This window comes from Somniosus microcephalus, chromosome 5 (genome assembly GCF_052327205.1).
Source record: "Somniosus microcephalus isolate GS21.2 chromosome 5, FLI_Smic_1.0, whole genome shotgun sequence".
Taxonomy (NCBI): Eukaryota; Metazoa; Chordata; class Chondrichthyes; order Squaliformes; family Somniosidae; genus Somniosus; species Somniosus microcephalus.
The window spans coordinates 50029206-50048945 of NC_140991.1; the positions used below are offsets into that span (position 1 = coordinate 50029206).

The 19740-nt window shown below is 44.0% G+C and overlaps 1 protein-coding gene across 3 annotated transcripts in view; it reads left to right on the forward strand.

Moving 5' to 3' along the window:
- pfkpa (phosphofructokinase, platelet a) overlaps nt 1-19740 on the forward strand; it is a 146056-nt gene that overhangs the window by 120897 nt on the left and 5419 nt on the right. For all 3 annotated transcript variants that reach the window (XM_085987601.1, XM_085987602.1, XM_085987600.1), the window contains 3 exons: nt 1309-1370; nt 6780-6891; nt 9504-9603. In XM_085987601.1, coding sequence (XP_085843727.1) covers nt 1309-1370; nt 6780-6891; nt 9504-9603 — 274 coding nt within the window. The remainder of the gene's footprint in view (nt 1-1308; nt 1371-6779; nt 6892-9503; nt 9604-19740) is intronic.

A 19740-nucleotide genomic window follows, 5' to 3' on the forward strand; every position in this document is an offset into this window, starting at 1 on the left:
GGTGAGAGAGGTAAAGAGGTCAGACTGGATGGCGACTTGTGTACAGACTTGCAGCATTCTGAATCTGTTGTGGAAATGCAGTGAGGAACAGCTTGTGGTTGAGGGAAGATAGCTCTGTAAAGTGGGAGCTTTTACTTTACATTTGAAGCCGTCAACTCATCAGCTGATTCAATGGCCACTGAACTCCTGCCTCAGCTTGACAGACGTGGTCCACGACCAGCGTGGACCCCGTGGGCGAGCTGTCAAATGCAAAAGGTAAGCTGAAAATCATTCTTAAGTGGCACTAAACAAGCCACGAATTACCTGAATTGGGTCGCCCGCCGTCAAAAATATCAAATTTCCCACCCGACCTGCCACCAATCCCGCCCACTGACCCCTGGAACATTCCGGTCTTAGTGTCAGCCATGGCTCAGTTGGTAGCACGCTTGCCTCTGAGTCAGAAGAAGGTTCTAGGTTCAAGTCCCATTCCAGAGACTTGAGCACAAAAATCTAGGCTGACACTCTAGCACTGAGGGAATGCTGCGCTGTCGGAAGTACCGTCTTTCAGATGAGACGTTAAACCAAGTCCCCGTCTGCCTTCTCAAGTGGATGTAAAAGATCCTATGGCACTATTTCAAAGAAGAGCAGCGGCGTTGACCCTGGTGTCCTGGCCAATATTTATTCCTCAATAAACATCACTTTAAAAAAAAAAAAAAAACATTATCTGGTCATTATCACATTGCTGAAAATTGGTTGCCGTGTTTCCTACATTACAACGGTAACAACACTTCAAAAAGTATTTAATTGGCTGTAAAGCGCTTGGTCGTGAAAGGCGCTATAGAAATGCAAGTTTTTTTTTGTTTTACTTCAATCGGTACAAAATAATGAACATCGCTACACTATCCCACATCAGTGGGTCATCTTGTAAATAATTTATAACCTGGTCACAGACATTGATGGGCCTGACTGAGTGCCTGTGTTACTGTCTCTATTTTTATATCTCCCTTTGTTCATGCCTGGAAGCAAAGATATACTATACCCTCTACTGAGCACTTGGGACCCAAAGCAATGGGTGTGAGATGTTTGTCAGTCAGCAAGACAACCTAATCAATTGTTTATTGCTTACAGTCATTAGAAAAAACAAATTCTATTAACACAAAAACCACTTTTCCTCTAGGTGTCTTTTATTCTGTCCTAAATGTGTGTGAATTCATTTTGTATTAAAAGTCCAACATTAAAAGTGATTTTCAAATCGTTTCTGTGGAAAAGTGGTCAAAAAATCCTAAAATGTGACCATTGTCTTATGCACATCACCTTTTTGTTTTACAGTCCAATGTAGAACACTTGACAGCAAAGATGAAAACAACCATCCAGCGGGGTTTGGTGCTCAGGTGAGAATTGCATCAATGGGACAGAATTTGCTGGCAAAATAACTGAGTTAAAGCGCATGCCGTTATTAGTGTGTCAACCGTCCAGCAATTCATGGTGAGGAAGAGATACCCAGCGAACTGAGAATTGTCACAAACTGCTGGATGATTTGTGCCGCTCCGCCGTTAGTTTCACGAAACCGGCAGCTCGCGGTCAACCTCCCCGTGAGTTTTAAGAAATTGCTGCATTCGCACATTAATTACCAATTAAACTCACCGCAGAAAGTTAGGGCTGGTACTTAACAGTGTAAGGATTCTTTTAATGAGATTTAGGTTCTTGCAATGCCACTCAACCTCTCTGGCTCAGAAAGGGAACAATTGAAACTGTGGAGTCCTATTCCTGCAGGTAGTAAATTGGTCTTGGAAAATTTTAAAATTTTAATTTTGTTTTCTTTCTTTTCCTTTCTAGCTCTTTTTTTCTATTTCTTAATCCAATCTTTCTTTCCCTCTTTTTAATTCAATTCAATTTGTCATATATGCAGCAGACGTGTGTACTGCACAATGAAATGTTGATTTTTACGAGTCCTCCCAACATTGGAATAAATATGGCATAACAATGATAGAAATACTAATAGAAAGACAGTAATAATAAATAAAACAACAGTAATAAATAATAAATTAATCGTTCATGAGTCTTATGGCCTGGGGGTAGAAGCTGTTTCGAAACCTGCTGGTATGAGACCGTATGCTTCAGTATTTCTTACCGGACGGGAGCAGGGTGAAGAGGTTGTGGCTGGGGTGACTCGCGTCTTTAATGATTCTCAGGGCCTTCCCCCGGCACCTCTCGGGGTAGATATCCTGCACAGCAGGTAGTTTAATTCCTATAGTGTGTTGTGCAGCTTTCACTACCATCTGTAGAGCCTTGTGGTCTGTGGCGGTGCAGTTGCCATACCAGGTAGTGATGCAGCCGGACAGGATACTCTCGATGGTGCACCGGTAGAAGTTGGTGAGAATCTGGGGGGCCATTCCAAATTTCTTCAGTCTCCTGAGGAAGAACAGGCGTTGGCATGCCTTCTTGGTTACAACGTCGATGTGATGAGACCACGTTAAGTCCTCCGTAATGAATACACCCAGGAATTTGAAGCTGCTGACCCTCTCCACCTCAGCCCCTTCGATGTAGATTGGGGTGTGTCCCTCCCCCTGCCGCTTCCTGTAATCCACGTAATTCTGTGATTCTCTTATGGCGTTATCAGCTCACACTTCCAGCAATCTGCACGCAAAAAATGTTTAAGCTGAAGGGTGAGTGAAATGACTAACTGGGCACACCAGCAAATTCTGGGCCAGTATCTCAAATTCAATATTTATTTTATCAAATCCATTTCATAAGAGTTGCACAGAGTATTGTAAAGCAGTAGTGGCCTGGATTTTGTGGGGCCGATGACAGCGTACACATAGCCTTGTAAAAGCGGACACAAGTTTCGAGTTTCCGCATGCCTCGACAGATCATAGGAACCGACCCAAAAATCACTTCCGCTGGTGCAGAGTTGGGCTATTTGCCCAGTAAATTCAAGTGCTCATCTAAATACTTCTTGAATGTTGAGTGTTCCTGCCTCTACCATTCTTTCAGGCAGTGAGCTCCAGATTCCAACCACCCTCTGGGTGAAAAGGTTTTTCCTCAAATCCCCTCTAAACCTTATGCCCCCTGGTTATTGACCCCTCTACTAAGGGGAAAAGTTCCTTTCTATCTACCCTATCTATGCCCCTCATAATTTTGTACACCTCAATCAGGTCCCCCCTCAGCCTTCTCTGCTCTAAGGAAAACAACCCCAGCCTGTCCAGTCTCTCTTCATAGCTGAAACGCTCCAGCCAGGTAACATCCTGGTGAATCTCCTCTGCACCCTCTCCAATGCAATCACATCCTTCCTATCGTGTGGCGACAGGAACTGCACACAGTATTCCAGCTGTGACCTAACTAGCGTTTTGTACAGCTCCATCATAACCTCCTTGCTCTTATATTCTATGCCTCGGCTAGTGAAGGCAAGTATCCCATATGCCTTCTTAACCACCCTATCTACCTGTCCTGCTGCCTTCATGGATCTGTGTACATGCACACCAAGGTCCCTCTGATCCTGTGTCTTTCCTAGGGTCCTACCATTCATTGTGTATTCCCTTGCCTTGTTAGTCCTCCCAAAATGCATCACCTCACACTTTTCAGGGTTAAATTCCATTTGCCACTGTTCTGACCATCTGACCAACCCATCTATATTGTCCTGTAGCCTGAGGCTTCCCTCCTTGCTATTTACCACTCCACCAATTTTCATATCATCTGCAAACTTACTGATCATACCTCCTACATTCATATCTAAATCATTAATGTACACTACAAACAGCAAGGGACCCAGCACCGATCCCTGTGGTACACCACTGAACACAGGCTTCCAGTCACAAAAACAACCTTCCACCATCACCCTCTGCCTCCTGCCACTAAGCCAATTTTGGATCCAATGTGCCAAATTGCCCTGGATCCCATGGGCTCTTACCTTCTTGACCAGTCTCCCATGTGGGACTTTGTCAAAGGCCTTACTGAAGTCCATGTAGACTACATCAACTGCACTACCCTCATCCACACACCTAGTCACCCCCTCTCAAAATTCAATCAAATTGGTTAGACATGATCTCCCCCTGACGAAGCCATGCTGACTATCCTTGATTAATCCTTGCCTCTCCAAGTGGAGACCAATTCTGTCCCTCAGAATTTTTTCCAATAATTTCCCTACCACTGATGTTAGGCTTACTGGCCTGTAATTCCCTGGTTTATCTGTACTACCCTTCTTGAATAATGGTACTACGTCAGCTGTTCTCCAGTCCTCTGGCACCTCCCCTGTGGCCAGAGAGGTTCTGAAAATTTGTGTCAGAGCCCCTGCAATCTCTTCCCTTACCTCACACAGCAGCCTGGGATACATCTCGTCTGGGCCTGGGAATTTATCCACTTTTAAGCCTGCTAAAACTACTCGTACCTCCTCCCTCTCAATGCTAATTTATTCAAGTATATCACAATCCCCCTGCCTGATTTCTATGCCTACATCGTCCTTCTCCATAGTGGAGTTAGAAGGTTGTGGTTTCAAGCCCCACTCCAGGACCTGAGCACATAATTTAGGTTACACAGTACATGGTATTATATAGTATTTACAGCACAGAATCTGGCCATTGAGTCCACGAGGTCCATGCCGGTGTTTAAGCTCCACACGAGTCTCTTCCCACCCTACTTCATCTAACCCCATCAACATATCCTTCTAGGCTGACACTCCATTGCAATGCTGAGGGTTTGTTGCATTGTTGCAGGTACAGCTCTTCACAGGAGACCTTAAACTGAGGCCGTCTGCATGTTCGGATGACTATTAACAATTCCGTTGCACTATTTTGAAGAAGAGCAGAGCAATTTCATTTGTGTATTCCTCCCTCAGTCAACACTCCAAAATAGATGAATTGGTCATGCATCTCGCTAATTTTTGGGAGATTTTATTGTGTGCAGCATGAGTTCAGCATTTGCCTACTACTACAAGAACCACAATAACTTTGCATTTATATAATGCCTTTAACATAGAAAAATGTTCCAAGGTGCTTCACAGAAGTGTAATCAGGCAAAAGTAAACCCAGAGAAGGAGATATTAGGTGGGATGACCTAAAAGCTTGGTCAAAGAGGTGGGCTTTAAGAAGGGCCTAAAAGGAGGAGAGGGAGGTGAAGGCGTTTAGGGGGAATTCCATTGCGGGGTTTCGGCAGCTGAATGGTAAGATGAAGGGATGCATAAAAGTTCAGAGTCAGAAGAACTGAGAATTATAGGGGGGCGGGTTGGGTTGTAGGGCTCGAGGAAGTTATGGGTAGGCATGGGCAAGGCAATAAAGAGATTTAAATAGAGAATGGGAATTTTAAATTAGAATAGGTTCTGGACAACAGAGCTTTGGACAAGTTGAAATCTATGGAGGATGGAGAGCTTTGGAATAGTGGAGACTGGAGGTGACAAAAGCATGGATGAGGATTTTAATGACAAATGGTGTGAGGTAGGGGAGAAGGTAGGCGATGTTACGGAGGTAGAACTCGGCAGTCTTTGTGATGAAGAAGGTACGGAGTCAGAAGCTCCAATCTGGGTCAAATAGGATGCTATGATTACTAACAGTCTGGTCCAAACTGAGACAATGGAGGGAGATGGAATATGTCACGAGGGTGTGGAGTCTGTGGTGGAGGCCAAAGCTAATGGGTGCACAGCTGCCAAACCAGTGGTCCTTAAAGGGACCGCTGGATGTTGCCGCCCAAAAATGCACTTCTTGGCTCCACATTAAATTTACGAGCCATTGCCAGCCGCCACTCGTCCTCTTCTCAATTGCCTCACCTCACTCACCACTTTCCCCCGCCCGGTCGGACTCACCTGAGAACCTTCACTCCACTCCCCACACACACACACACACTTTGGGGGAATTTTGCCAGCCCTGGGGAGGCGGGACTGACCCGCTCCCAACCTGCCTCCGTGCCATCTTCCCGGGAGGCGGGTCCCCGACTCGTTCAGGGACCCGTCTCCTCGAGGCGGGAAGGGGATTACAGCCAATTAACTGCCTGTTAACAGGTAGTTAACAGGCAGTTAAGAGGCTTATCCCTATTTTACCCACACAAGTGCGGGCTTCCCGATGGCTGCGAACCTCGCCAGGGTCAGCAAGGCGAGCAGTGGGACTGCGGGGGTGAGAGGGATCCAAAAGCCCACTCTGGAGGTGAGTGATGGGTGCAAGTGTGGAGAGGTAAGTATGAGAGGTGAATGTAAAGTGTTAGAAAAAATTTATTTACCTTTGCTGCTTCCTGCAGAATTTTTTTTTTGACAAATGAAACGTCATACGCTGACGTCCTCTGTCACCGGCTTTCCATTAATTGGCCGGCTAAGCCCGCAGGGTGGGCTTAACAAGGTCAATCAAGGGAAAATAGCGTGGGTTGGCCAGACGTCGTTGGGGGTGGGACTGAAACCCAATAACCAGCAGTCCCGCCCCAACGCATCCCCATTGATAAAATCCAGCCCTTTGTCACCGGTGAGCTGCCTCTGGGGCCACAACTTGCACCCACACATCGCCAGTACTATCCTAATGAGGCTGGAGGAAGAATTTATTCTAGTCCTGCCGCCGGCCTTGTTGGAATAGTACTGGTGATACTCCTATATGCAATGAGTTTGGGCAATCTTAATTCAGTTCCCCAGTGGACATAGACCTACGACTTAAAACTGTCCCTAATTTGGCACTCACCGAGAGAGGCCGTTGATAGTAGAAATGGGGGGAAATGGTCACTAGTACAATACAGAGTGTTCTTCCATGTTTGGACTGAGGCATATCAAAATTAGTTTGAATTAGAATTAAAGTTGAGGGAAGGAAATCTTTCACCTTTTACATATGTTACAGAAATGAAAGCTGCAGTGAGAATTACACAACGGATTTCATCTATCAGTTATACAGCGAAGAAGGCAAGGGTGTGTTTGACTGCCGGAAAAATGTTCTGGGCCATATGCAACAGGTAAAAACATGAATTAGGCTGCTATTTTCAAAATTAGGTTATTATACACACAATCGCTTTCTTATTTTCAATGAAGTCCTTTTAACAGTGAATTGCAGTTCAGATGAATGATGGCAGCAGCACAGTGCCTCTGTCGTTACACTATTCCGCATTTACCTCTGTATGACCTTTTTTGGTTGTCACATTTTAATCTTCTGTGTAGCATTAACTACCACTTCTAAGAAAGCAGGCATGACCTCCCAGTGAAGACAGGAGAGGAAATCTGAATGTCACTACGTGCTGTGAATAATTCTTTGTGATCTTTGCTTATAAACCTGTTAAACGAAAGTAACGGGAATCTGACTGAATCTTTTATATGTGGTGTGAAGAGTGTGATGTGAAGATACACTGGTCGCCCTAGCAAAGAAAATTAAATACCCGAAAAGGAAAGGAGAAAATGGAGCTTCAGTGGAAAGGTGGGAGGCTGACCCAAGTACAGGAAACTGTTTATTATCTGGCACCGACAGGACCAGCGTGGTGCTGGTTTATCAAAAAGTCCGGATTACAGAGAGGTTTAGTAAAAGGTACGAGAGCTCCGTACACAGCAACAAATCCAGGCTTCCCTGTTGCTTAGCAACAGGTGCAGGAATCCCGGCCACAGACCAAGCGTCCCTGTTGCTTAGCAACAAGTGCAGGAACCCCGGTTACACAGCCACATATCCAGGAACGGCCACTAATATGAAGTAAAACTTACCTGAACGTACTCCTGAATTTTGCCGGTTAACAGAGATATCCGGTTATTTAGGTGCCGGTAAATCGAGAGTTTCCTGTAGTAGACTTGTGAATACGTTGTCATACAACTCACCTGATCAAGAAGTTTCATTTCCGGGCCTGGGAATTTTAACTTGGACTGAAGATGTTTGGCTGGATACTGTTTTTTAGATTTATTTTTTAGATTAGATTATTTATTAGATTAAATAAAGAGATTTACGTTTTTTTTTCCTGAAGGTTTTGTACTACAGGGTATTGGGAAAAATCAGATCTGGAAGCTAAAGCATCAAAATTGATGTTACTGTGTTTCTTGATTCAGTTTTTAGATAGACAGGAAAAAAAACCTTCACGGAACCAAACAAGAACTGGCGTTGCCTTGGGTACAGTTAGGTACGCAAGAAACTTTTATGGAGACGTTAACAAAAAGAAAAAAATGTAACACCACAGAATGGTTACATTGTTCAAGGATTAAGAAAATCAATACGAGGATTTAGACTTAATCTCAAAAGTTGACGAGATGGATTCTGGGAAGACAGAGGCTCAAGCAAAGATTTTGAAAACTGTTTCAAAACCTTGAGGAAAAGAGAAAGGAAATGCATTGTAAAGCTCAAACCAAATGCTCAACCTTGTCCCCGAAAAGTTCCACCTAAAAATCGGACCGCAGTATTTATGTGGACACTATAATCCTGGGCCTTCCTGTCACTGGGCTGTGCTTTTATGAAATAAGGGACCATCTGCTGGAAGGTGAAGTGTGCAAAATAATTGTGGAATATTATGAGGGAAAAAAAAAGCTAAAACCCCACAGAGCCTGTGGGGAAATACTGCAAAGTATCAGGAGAGCTTAAAAACTCAAAAGATTGGTCATTCTGTATTTCTTCAGACAAGAGATCTCTGATTGCTCAAGTGGAGTTTGCACATTCTCCCCGTGTTTGCGTGGGTTTTCTCCGGGTGCTCCGGTTTCCTCCCACAGTCCAAAGATGTGCGGGTTAGGTTGATTGGCTATGATAAATTGACCCTTAGTGTTAGGGGGATTAAATACGTGGGGTTACGGGGATAGGGTGGGATATGTGTTGGTGTAGGGGTTACAGGGATCGGGTGGGATATGTGTCGGTGCAGGCTCGATGGGCCGAAATGGCCTCTATCTGCACTGTGGGGTTTCTGTGATTCTGTGACAATACCAAGGAATCAAAATGTGAAGAGAGAGGCAAGTTATCAGTGTGATGTCCAGGAACCCACAAACTCATTGTAACACCTAGTCAGGAACTGTGATTCCTACTGCAAATTTCACAAAAGCCTCATGGAATTCAACGGTCCGGGTGGGATACTTTGCTGAAACACGAGGCACCTCATACCTACTTTAACACAAAACCATGCTGTAATCAACTGGAGGAATCAGCCAGCCAGCAACAAACACCTTCGATTCAATCACAGACTACAGAAGCATCAGGCACTGGACCGGTCAGCACAGTAGAAACTGGATATTGTAGGAGATCTGGAAGGAGACTTTCAGAACCATTGTCTGGAATGGACTTGCAGAGACAACCAAAAATAATTTATCTTAGTAAACCTATAGGGAGGATGTAGTATAAGTATAACCTCCATATTTCGTCAGGAGGTAGAAATGTTTTGTGTGGTGGAGTCAAAATATCATTGTGTGCAGTTAGTCATTCTTAATATAGGAACATAAGGAATAAGAGCAGGAGTAGGCCATATGGCCCATTGAGCCTGCTCCACCATTCAATAAGATCATGGTTGAACTTTTACATGAACTTCTACATTAAAAGGAATCTGATCATCTTACTCTGTACAGAATTTCTCTCTTCAAACAATACTAATTTGAGTCATGTTTTTAAAATTGCCAGGGTGGATCACCATCCCCATTTGATAGAAACTTTGGAACTAAGATTTCTGCCAAAGCCATGAAATGGATCTCAAAGAAGCTAACAGAATCGTACAGACAAGGTAATAGGGAACACAGTTTTAAGATTCTTGATTTGTAATTAGTCAGTGAAGTTTGTTAATGAATGCAAGATTTAATATGTTGTATGGTTAAGTTGTAGTTTAAAAGTTAGTTTTAAATGGATCTGTCATGAGTGAAAAGTTACATATTCTCTTTATATCACAAATAGATTTTTAACCACTGTATTAAATGTTTTAAATTATGTGGGAACCGTTAAAGTACCAAAGATGCTTCCTTCATAATGATTTGAGGAAGTCATTATTATGATCTTGTGAAGAAAGTGATCTCTTTCTCTGCTCTGGTCTCCAGCAACTCCATTCTCTCCCTCTTGTGCTGTTTCTTTCCAGTATCATAACTTTTCTTTATTGATACTACTGTGCTCTTCTGAACTTCCCCTCTCTTTTATCAGTACCCTCCTTTTATACTTTTTTTTTGTTTGTCAGCCAGGGGTATCTGGTGTGCAAAAGCCTAGCAGCACCCTTAATCTCCAAACAAAGCTACTTGAGAAATGTGCAAAAGTAGAGTTTCAATTTACCCAATATGGAGTGAGCACATTCTCTCTAGGGACACGCTCTGCTTACACACAGGCTTGGGCACAGGTTGGCAAAGGCTAGGACCTGGGGCTTCCAGGTGTGTGCAGCGATACCGTTGGAGCTTGTGTAGCTAAAACCATGCAGCCTACCAGCACACAGCACCAGTAAGGTTCCTGCTACGTGTTCATCTAGAACCACCCTACTGAGTAAGAAGAATTTCAATGATTGGTCTACACTTACAGATTCCATTTGTTACATCAGGATGACTGGTCAATCATCAATAGTATTGAGGAGTTACCTGATTCTGGTATTTGATTTCCAACAGTATGCCATCGTGGTGCTATTGCTGCCAGTCTGGGCCGACGACAGGTGGTGAGAGAACCAGCAAGAGGGAAAAATCTACTTGACCTCGTCCTCACCAATCTACCTGTCGCAGATGCATCTGTCCATGAGGGCATTGGTAGCAGTGACCACCGCACAGCCATTGTGGAGACGAAGTCCCATCTTCAAACTGAGGACATCCTCCATTGTGTTGTGTGGCACTACCACCGTGCTAAATGGGATAGATTCAGAACAGATCTAGCAGCTCAAAACTGGGCATCGATGAGGCGCTGTGGGCCATCAGCAGCTGCAGAATTGTAGTCCACCGCAATCTGTAACCTCATGGCCTGGCATATCCCTCACTCTATCATTACCATCAAGCCGGGGGACCAACCCTGGTTCAATAAGGAGTATGGAAGAGCATGCCAGGAGGAGCACCAGGCATACCTAAAAATGTGGTGCCAACCTGGGGAAGCTGCAACACAGGACTACATGCATGCTAAAAAGCGGAAGCAGCATGCTATAGACAGAGCTAAGCGATCCCACAATCAATGGATCAGATCAAAGCTCTGCAGTCCTGCCACATCCAGTCGTGAATGGTGGTGGACCATTAAACAACTAACGGGAGGAGGAGGCTCCATGAATATCCCCATCCTCAATGATGGTGGAGCCCAGCACGTGAGTGCAAAAGCCAAGGCTGAAGTGTTTGCAACCATCTTCAGCCAGAAGTGCCAAGAAGATAATCCATATCGGCCTCCTCCTGAGATCCCCACCACCACAGAAGCCAGTCTTCAGCCAATTTGATTCACTCCATATGATATCAATAAACGGCTGAGCGCACTGGATACAGCAAAGGCTGTGGACCCCGATAACATCCCAGCTGTTGTGCTGAAGTCTTGTGCACCAGAACTAGCCGCGCCTCTAGCCAAGCTGTTCCAGTACAACTACAACACTGGCATCTGTATTGATTTCTTTGTGGGTTCAATAACGACTCATTTATGAAAGAGAATTGAGTTTTAATCTAAAGTATATTCAACTCTTTATACAGCCTTTTACAAGACACACCATGCTGTGATGCATCTAGAATCAAAACTGAAAGTAAAACTGTCAGCCTGCTTGTCTGTGTCACATGACCTCTGCTGCTCAGGCACAAGCAATCAAAAACACAGACAAATATGCTGTAAGGCATAAGTAATCAAACACAGACAAATATCATCACTATTTGCTGATATCATTACATCTCTCTTAAAACAAAAGTATTTTACTTTTAACTAACAACATTTAATGAACTTATTATCATTATCATGATCAAGGTTTTTTACCCTTGCTTTGTGTGTTCACATGAAATATGTCAATACACTAGAACTTGAAGAAAGAATAAGATAACATTACTTCCTTCTATAACAATAGTCCTTAAATTTGCTCAATGAGTCTCTCAGGAGGCTTCACGTGTCTTGAGGATTTTCTGATTGATTGTCCTTGAATCTGAGTTGTTGCCTCAGATGATTGGTTCTCAGCTGTGATCATCAGGTTGTTCAACAGTATCAGTCTCTTGACCTGCTGTGGCTGGTCCCATGAGAAGATCTCGACGATTTCTTCTCAGAACAGCACCCTCATCTGTCTGAATGGTGTATGATCTTGGTTGAACTTCACTCAGGACAGTTCCCTTCTGAGTCCATGTGTTTGTTTTGTCTTTGAACCTGTGTGGAGTTCAGGTAGGTTTTGTGTTCCTCTGTCATAATAGTACTTTTGCTTTTCTTTCTGTTGTTCTTTGAACTTCCTCACTTTCTCCCCCTCTTTTGTTTTCAGGAGGTTCTCCGGGATGGGTAGGTTTGACCTTAGCCGACGTCCCATCAGGAGTTGGGTTGGTGACATACCACACTCGAGCGGCGTTGTGCGGTATACAAGCATGCTTTGGTAGAAGTCAGTTCCACTGTCTTTTGCCTTGTACATCAGTCTTTTCACTGTCTGGACCGATTTTTCCACTAGTCCATTGGACTGTGGATAGTGAGGACTTGACGTTGTGTGGACAAAGTCCCACTCTTTGGCAAAGTGTCGGAAATTTGCATTGTTAAACTGGGGTCCATTGTGAAGACCTCGCTTGCCACGCCATGTCTGGAGAATATGGCTTTCATACTTCTTATCACAGCTTCTGCAGTGGTGGTGTACAGTCTACAAACCTCTGGATACAGGGAGTAATAGTCTGTGACGACAAGATAGTCCTTCCCTTGACATACGAATAGGTCAGCGCCTACCTTCTGGTAAGGTCTGTCTGGTGCTGGGTGTGGCTTTAGCGGTTCTACCGGATTGTTTGCTCGATATTTCAGGCATATTGTGCAGTTTGACACCTCATTTGTCACATCTTGGTTGATTCGTGGTCAGTACATCACCTCTCGTGCTCTTTTCTTACACTTTTCGATTCCCAGATGTCCTCCATGGATCTTTTTTAGCATCTCTCTTCTCAGACTCTTTGGGATAACTATTTTACTTCCTTTGTAGATGATGTCTTCGACCACTGATAGTTCCGCCCTGCAGTTCCAGTACTCTGCTATATCAGGTGAGCAGTCTTGCTTCATGTTGGGCCATCCATCCAAGATGCTTTTTCTCAGTCGTCTCATTGTTTCATCTTTGTTTGTCTCAGTCTTTATGAGCTCCATTTTTGCATCTGCTATGGGCAGTGCACTTGTGATCATGTCCACGTAGGCGTTCACTTTTTCATCCATTGTGGTGTTTGCGGGCTCACTTGGGTCAACAGCTCTGGACAACGTGTCTGCTGTATACATCAGCTTACCCGGTGTGTACGCAACATTCAGTGTATAGCGTTGCAGCCTGATCATCATTCTTTGTATTCTAAGCGGACAGCTATTCAGTGGCTTTTGGAACAATGCAATCAAGGGCTTATGGTCAGTCTCTACACTGATTGCTTGTCCTGCCACAAACTGGTGAAATCTTTCACAGGCGTATGTGATGCTGAGCAGCTCCTTTTCTATTTGAGCATATCGCGTCTCCGCGTCTGTCATTGAGCGCGATGCATATGCAATAGGTTGCCAGTAGTCATATTGTTGCAGAAGAACGGCACCGAGCCCACTCTGTGATGCATCTGATGATATCTTGATGGGTCTCGCTGGGTCATAAAACCTCAGAACTGGTTCCTCTGTGAGCAGTTTCTTTAGATCGCTCCATGACTTCTCATGCTCATGATTCCATTCCCATTCTATGTTCTTTTCAGTTAGTCTTCTCAGTGGCGCTATTTTTTCTGAGAGGTTGGATATGAATTTACCCATGTAGTTGATCATTCCATTAAATCTCTGCACGTCCTTTTTGCATTGTGGCCTTGGCATATTCTCAATGGCGGACACCTTTCTGGGATCTGGTCTGATGCCCTCACTGCTATGGATATCTCCCACGAATGTCAGTTCTGTCACCCCGAGCTGGCATTTCTCTCTATTCAGCTTCAGGTTTGTTTTCCTTGTTGCTTCCAGCACTTTTTTCAGTCTCTCGTCATGCTCAGTTCTCGTGGTTCCCCATACTATGATGTCATCCATTGATGTATCAACTCCCTCCAGGTGCTCATAGATCATATGGATAGTCTTGTGATACACTTCAGGAGCTGAGGCAATGCCAAATGGTAACCTTAGGAATCTGTATCTGCCAAATGGAGTGTTGAACGTGCACAGTCTTGAACTTGCTTCGTCCAGCTTCATCTGCCAAAATCCTGAGGACGCATCTAACTTGCTGAAATATTTTGCATTTGCAAACTGTGCCATGATTTCCTCACGTGTAGGAAGCTTGAAGTGCTCTCTCTTTATTGCTCTGTTTAGATCTCTTGGATCCAGGCAAATTCTGAGCTTTCCATTCTTTTTGTCCACTACAACGAGGGAACTCACCCACTCAGTTGGCTCATCTATCTTCTGAATCACGTTCAGGCTTTCCATCCTGTCCAACTCTGCCTTCAGTTGCTTTTGAAGAGCAAACGGAACTTTTCTGCATGGATGTATGACCGGTGTCATACTTTTATCTACTCTGATCGTGTGTTCTCCTGGAATGCAGCCTAGACCCTTAAATAGGTCTTTGTACTCTTTCATCATAGACTGTCTCTCCTTCGCTTTCCACAACGAGGACTCTCTTTACCAGGTTCAGTCTCTCACAGGCTTTTAACCCTAGTATGGCTTGCACATCCTTTGACACCACGATTAATGCTAGCGTGTGCTCCCTGTCCTTGTGTGTTACTTTGACAATGCATTTTCCTTTCACTGGTATATCAGTACCTGAGTATCCGGTCACTTTCACTTGTATTCCATGTAACTTTGGTCTGGGTCTAATTCTCTTAAAATCGGTCTCTGATATCACATTAACTTGTGCTCCAGTATCCAATTTAAATGGAATGTGTATGTCGTTCACTTTTAGTGTCAACATCCAGTCTCTTTCTTCTTTTTTGTTTTCAGACACAACATCTACATTGAATTCCTCTATCTCGCTTTCATCTACTGTATGGACCTTGCTTTGTTGCGCTTGGTTCTTACAGCAACGGGCATAATGGTTGTTTTTGTTGCATCTATTGCATGTTTTACCATATGCTGGACACTTTCTTGGTGGATGCTGTGTACCGCATCGACTACATGACTTCCGATTGTCCCTTTCATTTTCGTTTGCTGGCCACGTCTCTTTTTTCACATTGGCGCTCTCTTTGTTAAACGGTTTGTATCCGTTGTTTCTCACTGCATCCACGTTGCAGCTACTGTCACTGAACAGCTCCTTTGCCTGCAACTTCACAGTCTCTGTAGCCCTACACAGTGCTATGGCTTTTCCCAGGTCTAGATCTTGCTCTCTTAGCAGTCTTTCCCTTAGACCATTATCTGGAATACCACACACCAGTCTGTCTTTTATCAGCGAGTCTGTCAGTCCCCCAAATTCGCACGATTTGCTTCGGTTTCTCAGTTCAGTCACATACTGATCAATAGTCTCGCCGATTTTCTGTACACGTGAAAAATTTGTGCCTCTCAAAGGTCACGTTGCGTTTAGGTATGCAGTAGGCCTCAAACTGTTCCATTATTTTATCTAGCTTCATTTTGTCTCCATCAACAGCAAATATGAAATTATTATATACCTCCAGCGCTTCATCACCCACGACATGTAAGAACAGTGACGATTTCCTTTTATTACTTTTCTTGTCAGCTCCGATTGCCGCTAAATACAACTCTAAACGTTGTTTGAACCTTCTCCAATTTTCAGCCACATTACCTGACAACTGAAGCGTCGCCGGTGGGAGTAAACCTTCCATTTTTCACTTCGTTAGCTACTCTCTAATGGTAAGCAACGATGTTCTCTTCTGGCTTGCTAATATGTGGAGAGCTGATTTCGCTTACTTGCCACAACTCCTTTCACTGTCCCATCGAGTTGCTAACTTCAGATTTTTTCTCTTTCAGCCACTTCTGACATCATGTATTGATTTCTTTGTGGGTTCAATAACGACTCATTTATGAAAGAGAATGAGTTTTAATCTAAAGTATATTCAACTCTTTATACAGCCTTTTACAAGACACACCATGCTGTGATGCATCTGGAATCAAAACTGAAAGTAAAACTGTCAGCCTGCTTGTCTGTGTCACATGACCTCTGCTGCTCAGGCACAAGCAATCAAAAACACAGACAAATATGCTGTAAGGCATAAGTAATCAAACACAGACAAATATCATCACTATTTGCTGATATCATTACAGCATCTATCTGACAATGTGGAAAACTGCCCAGGTATGTCCTGTCCAGAAAAAGCAGAACAAATCCAATCTGGCCAATTACCGCCCCATCAGTCTACTACTCTCAATCATCAGCAGAGTGAGGGGAGGTGTGGTTGACAGCTATCAAGCAGCACTTACTCACCAATAACCTGCTCACTGATGCCCAGTTTGGGTTCTGCCAGGACCACTCGGCTCCAGGCCTCATTACAGCCTTGGTTCAAACATGGACAAAAGAGCTGAATTCCAGAGGTGAGTTGAAAGTGACTGCCCTTGACATCAAGACATCGAGTGTGGCATCAAGGAGCCCTAGTAAAACTGATGTCAATGGGAATCAGGGAAAATTCTTTATTGGCTGGAGTCATACTTAGCACAAAGAAAGATGGTTATGGTGGTTGGAGGTCAATCATCATAGCCCCAGGACATCGCTGCAGGAGTTCCTCAGGGCAGTGTCCTAGGCCCAACCATCTTCAGCTGCTTCATCAATGACCTTTCCTCCATCATAAGGTCAGAAGTGGGGGTGTTCGCTGATGATTGCATAGTGTTCAGCGCCATTCCCAACTCCTCGGATAATGAAGCAGTCCATCCCTGCATGAGGCAAGACCTGGACGACATTCAGGCTTGGGCTGATAAATGACAGGTAACATTCACGCCACACAAGTGCCAGGCAATGACTATCTTCAAAAGAGAATCTAACCACTGCCCTTTGACATTCCACAGCATTACCATCGCCGAATTCCCCACCAACAACATCCTGGGGGTCACTGTTGACCATAAACTTAACTGGACCAACCACATAAATACTGTGGCAACAAGAGCAGGTCAAAGGCTGGGTATTCTGTGGCGAGTGGCTCACCACCTGACTCCCCAAAGCCTTTCCACCATCTACAAGGCACGTCAGGAGTGTGATGGAATACTCTCCACTTGCCTGGATGAGTGCAGCTCCAACAACACTCAAGAAGCTCGACACCATCCAGGACAAAGCAGCCCACTTGATTAGCACCCCATCCACCACCTTAAACATTCACTCCCTCCACCCCCCGGTGTACTGTGGCTGCAGTGTGTACCATCTACAAAATGCACTGCAGCAACTTGCCAAGGCTTCTTCGACAGCACCCCCCAAACCCGTGACCTCTACCACCTAGAAGGACAAGAGCAGCAGGCGCATGGGAACACCACCACTTCTAAGTCACACACCATCCTGACTTAGAAGTATATCACCGACCCTTCATCGTCGCTGGGTCAAAATCCTGGAACTCCCTCCCTAGCAGCACTGTGGGAATACCTTCACCACACGGTTCAAGAAGGTGGCTTACCAGCACCTTCTCAATGGCAGCTAGGGATGGGCAATAAATGCTGGCTTTGCCAGCGATGCCCACATCACATGAACGAATAAAAATAAAATGTGGACCCTAAGGAGGAGTCTAAATAGCACCAAGAGTCTAGTGATCAGTTGGTCATTAGACTACTGGACAGCATAAATTTGAGACCTTGCTAGGCAGGCAGCAGTACCAAGAGCTCCTTTAAAGCAGAATGTTGAACCGCACAACTCGCCATAAAATGTGTGACTATATTGCCACAATACTCCTGACCACATTATGGAAGCACTTCATATCCCACTGAATGGTGATTCCACCAGGTTCAAACCTGTCGCTAGTATCGGTTTGGTTTTCTGCAATCCAATGATTGATACGGAGTCCTGGGTGTATGAGGCCTCCAGAAAATGCCTTTCAACAGCCATTGCCCGTAGTCTCCAACTTACGTTGTCTTTTTCACTCCTTTCAACCTCTGTGGTGTCCCATATTATAGTCCTTGGCCCTTCATCTTGGTTCCCAATTTTAAACAAAATTCTAGCTGTTTTTATTCAGTTATTCCAGAATCAAACTGCAGAAGTACACTACTCTTTTACAATGTCCAGAGCACTTACTCCACAACAATGTGTACAGGCAAGTCTGTACAATAGTAACCTTATTTGGGTTATGCATAACTAAAATGAAATTTGTTGGTAAAGACATCTCTTGCTAAAGCAATAGTGGTAAATCTGCAGGTGTATAAAGGGAAAATAAATCTGCATATATTAGTTGGTCAGACTTTGAAGGATTATGGATTTTGCTGGCTTGGACCCAAAAGATTGTAGTTCCCTGAATCTGTGATCTGTTGATACCTGTCTTGTCAGTATATCAGGCATGCAGCTCTGTAAATAAAACATTGTGAAGGCCTCTGACTGACCCTTCTACACAAAATTCAGTAGCGAGACTGCAGCCTTCCATTCTCCGACAGGTCATAAGGATGTCATAATCTCTCAGCTCAGATACTTTTGTCCTTGATTATTAGTGATTTTTCATTTAAGAGTGGTTTTCTATGACAAAATGCTCTTATTAAAGCATAGCATTCATTAAAATTAAAGCATAGCATGCTTTAAAATTAAAGCATAGCATTCATTAAAATTAAATCTAATAATTTTCATTTTAAATGCACAAAATCTGTGTAATCCTCTGAGTTGACCTGTACCATAGTAATTAACATAGTGTTACTGTTTCACAAAAATAACCTGAATGTGAAAAGAATAGTCCTAGACAAAGAGAGTCATGTGATAATGTAGTATAGTTAAGGCCAGGGAGCTGTTAGTGAAGCCAGATAAGCATTAACATGTTGATTCTGGCACTCGAGTGTAATTGGGCAGGGTGTGTAGTGCACCTGGCTCACAAGGCTTTGCGAAGCTAAGCATGACTATAGTACACCGAGTGGGTAACTGCATTGAGAGTTAGCAGTGACACTAGGCAGCAAGCTAATATGCAGGAGCCAAATCCTAGAACAAAGTTCAGTTGCTGAGGATTAGGTTAGTCTCGCTCAGTCAGGAGGGTTAATAGGGTGTGAATTGTATACTGCCGAATTGTGGAGTGAAATTAACGGTGCTGTCCCACCTCTAGCCCTGTAATAATGAAAATTCAAGCCTTGGGACTGGATTCCGTAACTGTAAACTGGGGTCTGGCCTCATACCAGAGGAAGCCTATTATTTGCCATGTGCATTGCAGAACTGCTTCCAATGGATCTTGAGCAGTGATGGTTATCCCAAAATAACTACATTAGCTCAAAAGTCACACTTGCAGCTGATTCTGGACACCGACTTTCCCTGATGTCAGGGAAAAATCTGTACAAGCTGTTGATGTGAATATCACACTGATGGACTGAGACTTTAGTCAGCCTGTGACAAGAACAAAATAATAGTCCCAGCACTATACCCTGGGACATATGTCACCTGGAGACAGAGAACAAAATGACTTCGCAAGGTGGTGGTTTGTGGCTCCCGAGGCAAGTAAGCCACCTTCTTTACCCTATAAAAGTACACTTGCCTTCAACTGAGGATACCAATGTGAGGACTACAAGTTACTATACTAATGTCCTTTTTGCTGTATTTTTAAGAGTTGAAAAATGTGAGGACTCTGAACTGCTACCTTGATTTTAGGCCATCAGTCAGCAATGTAAATGCACCATTTATGATTTGGGGGTAGGAGCTAAATATTAGTGTGCAGATGATGCATTGTCAGTG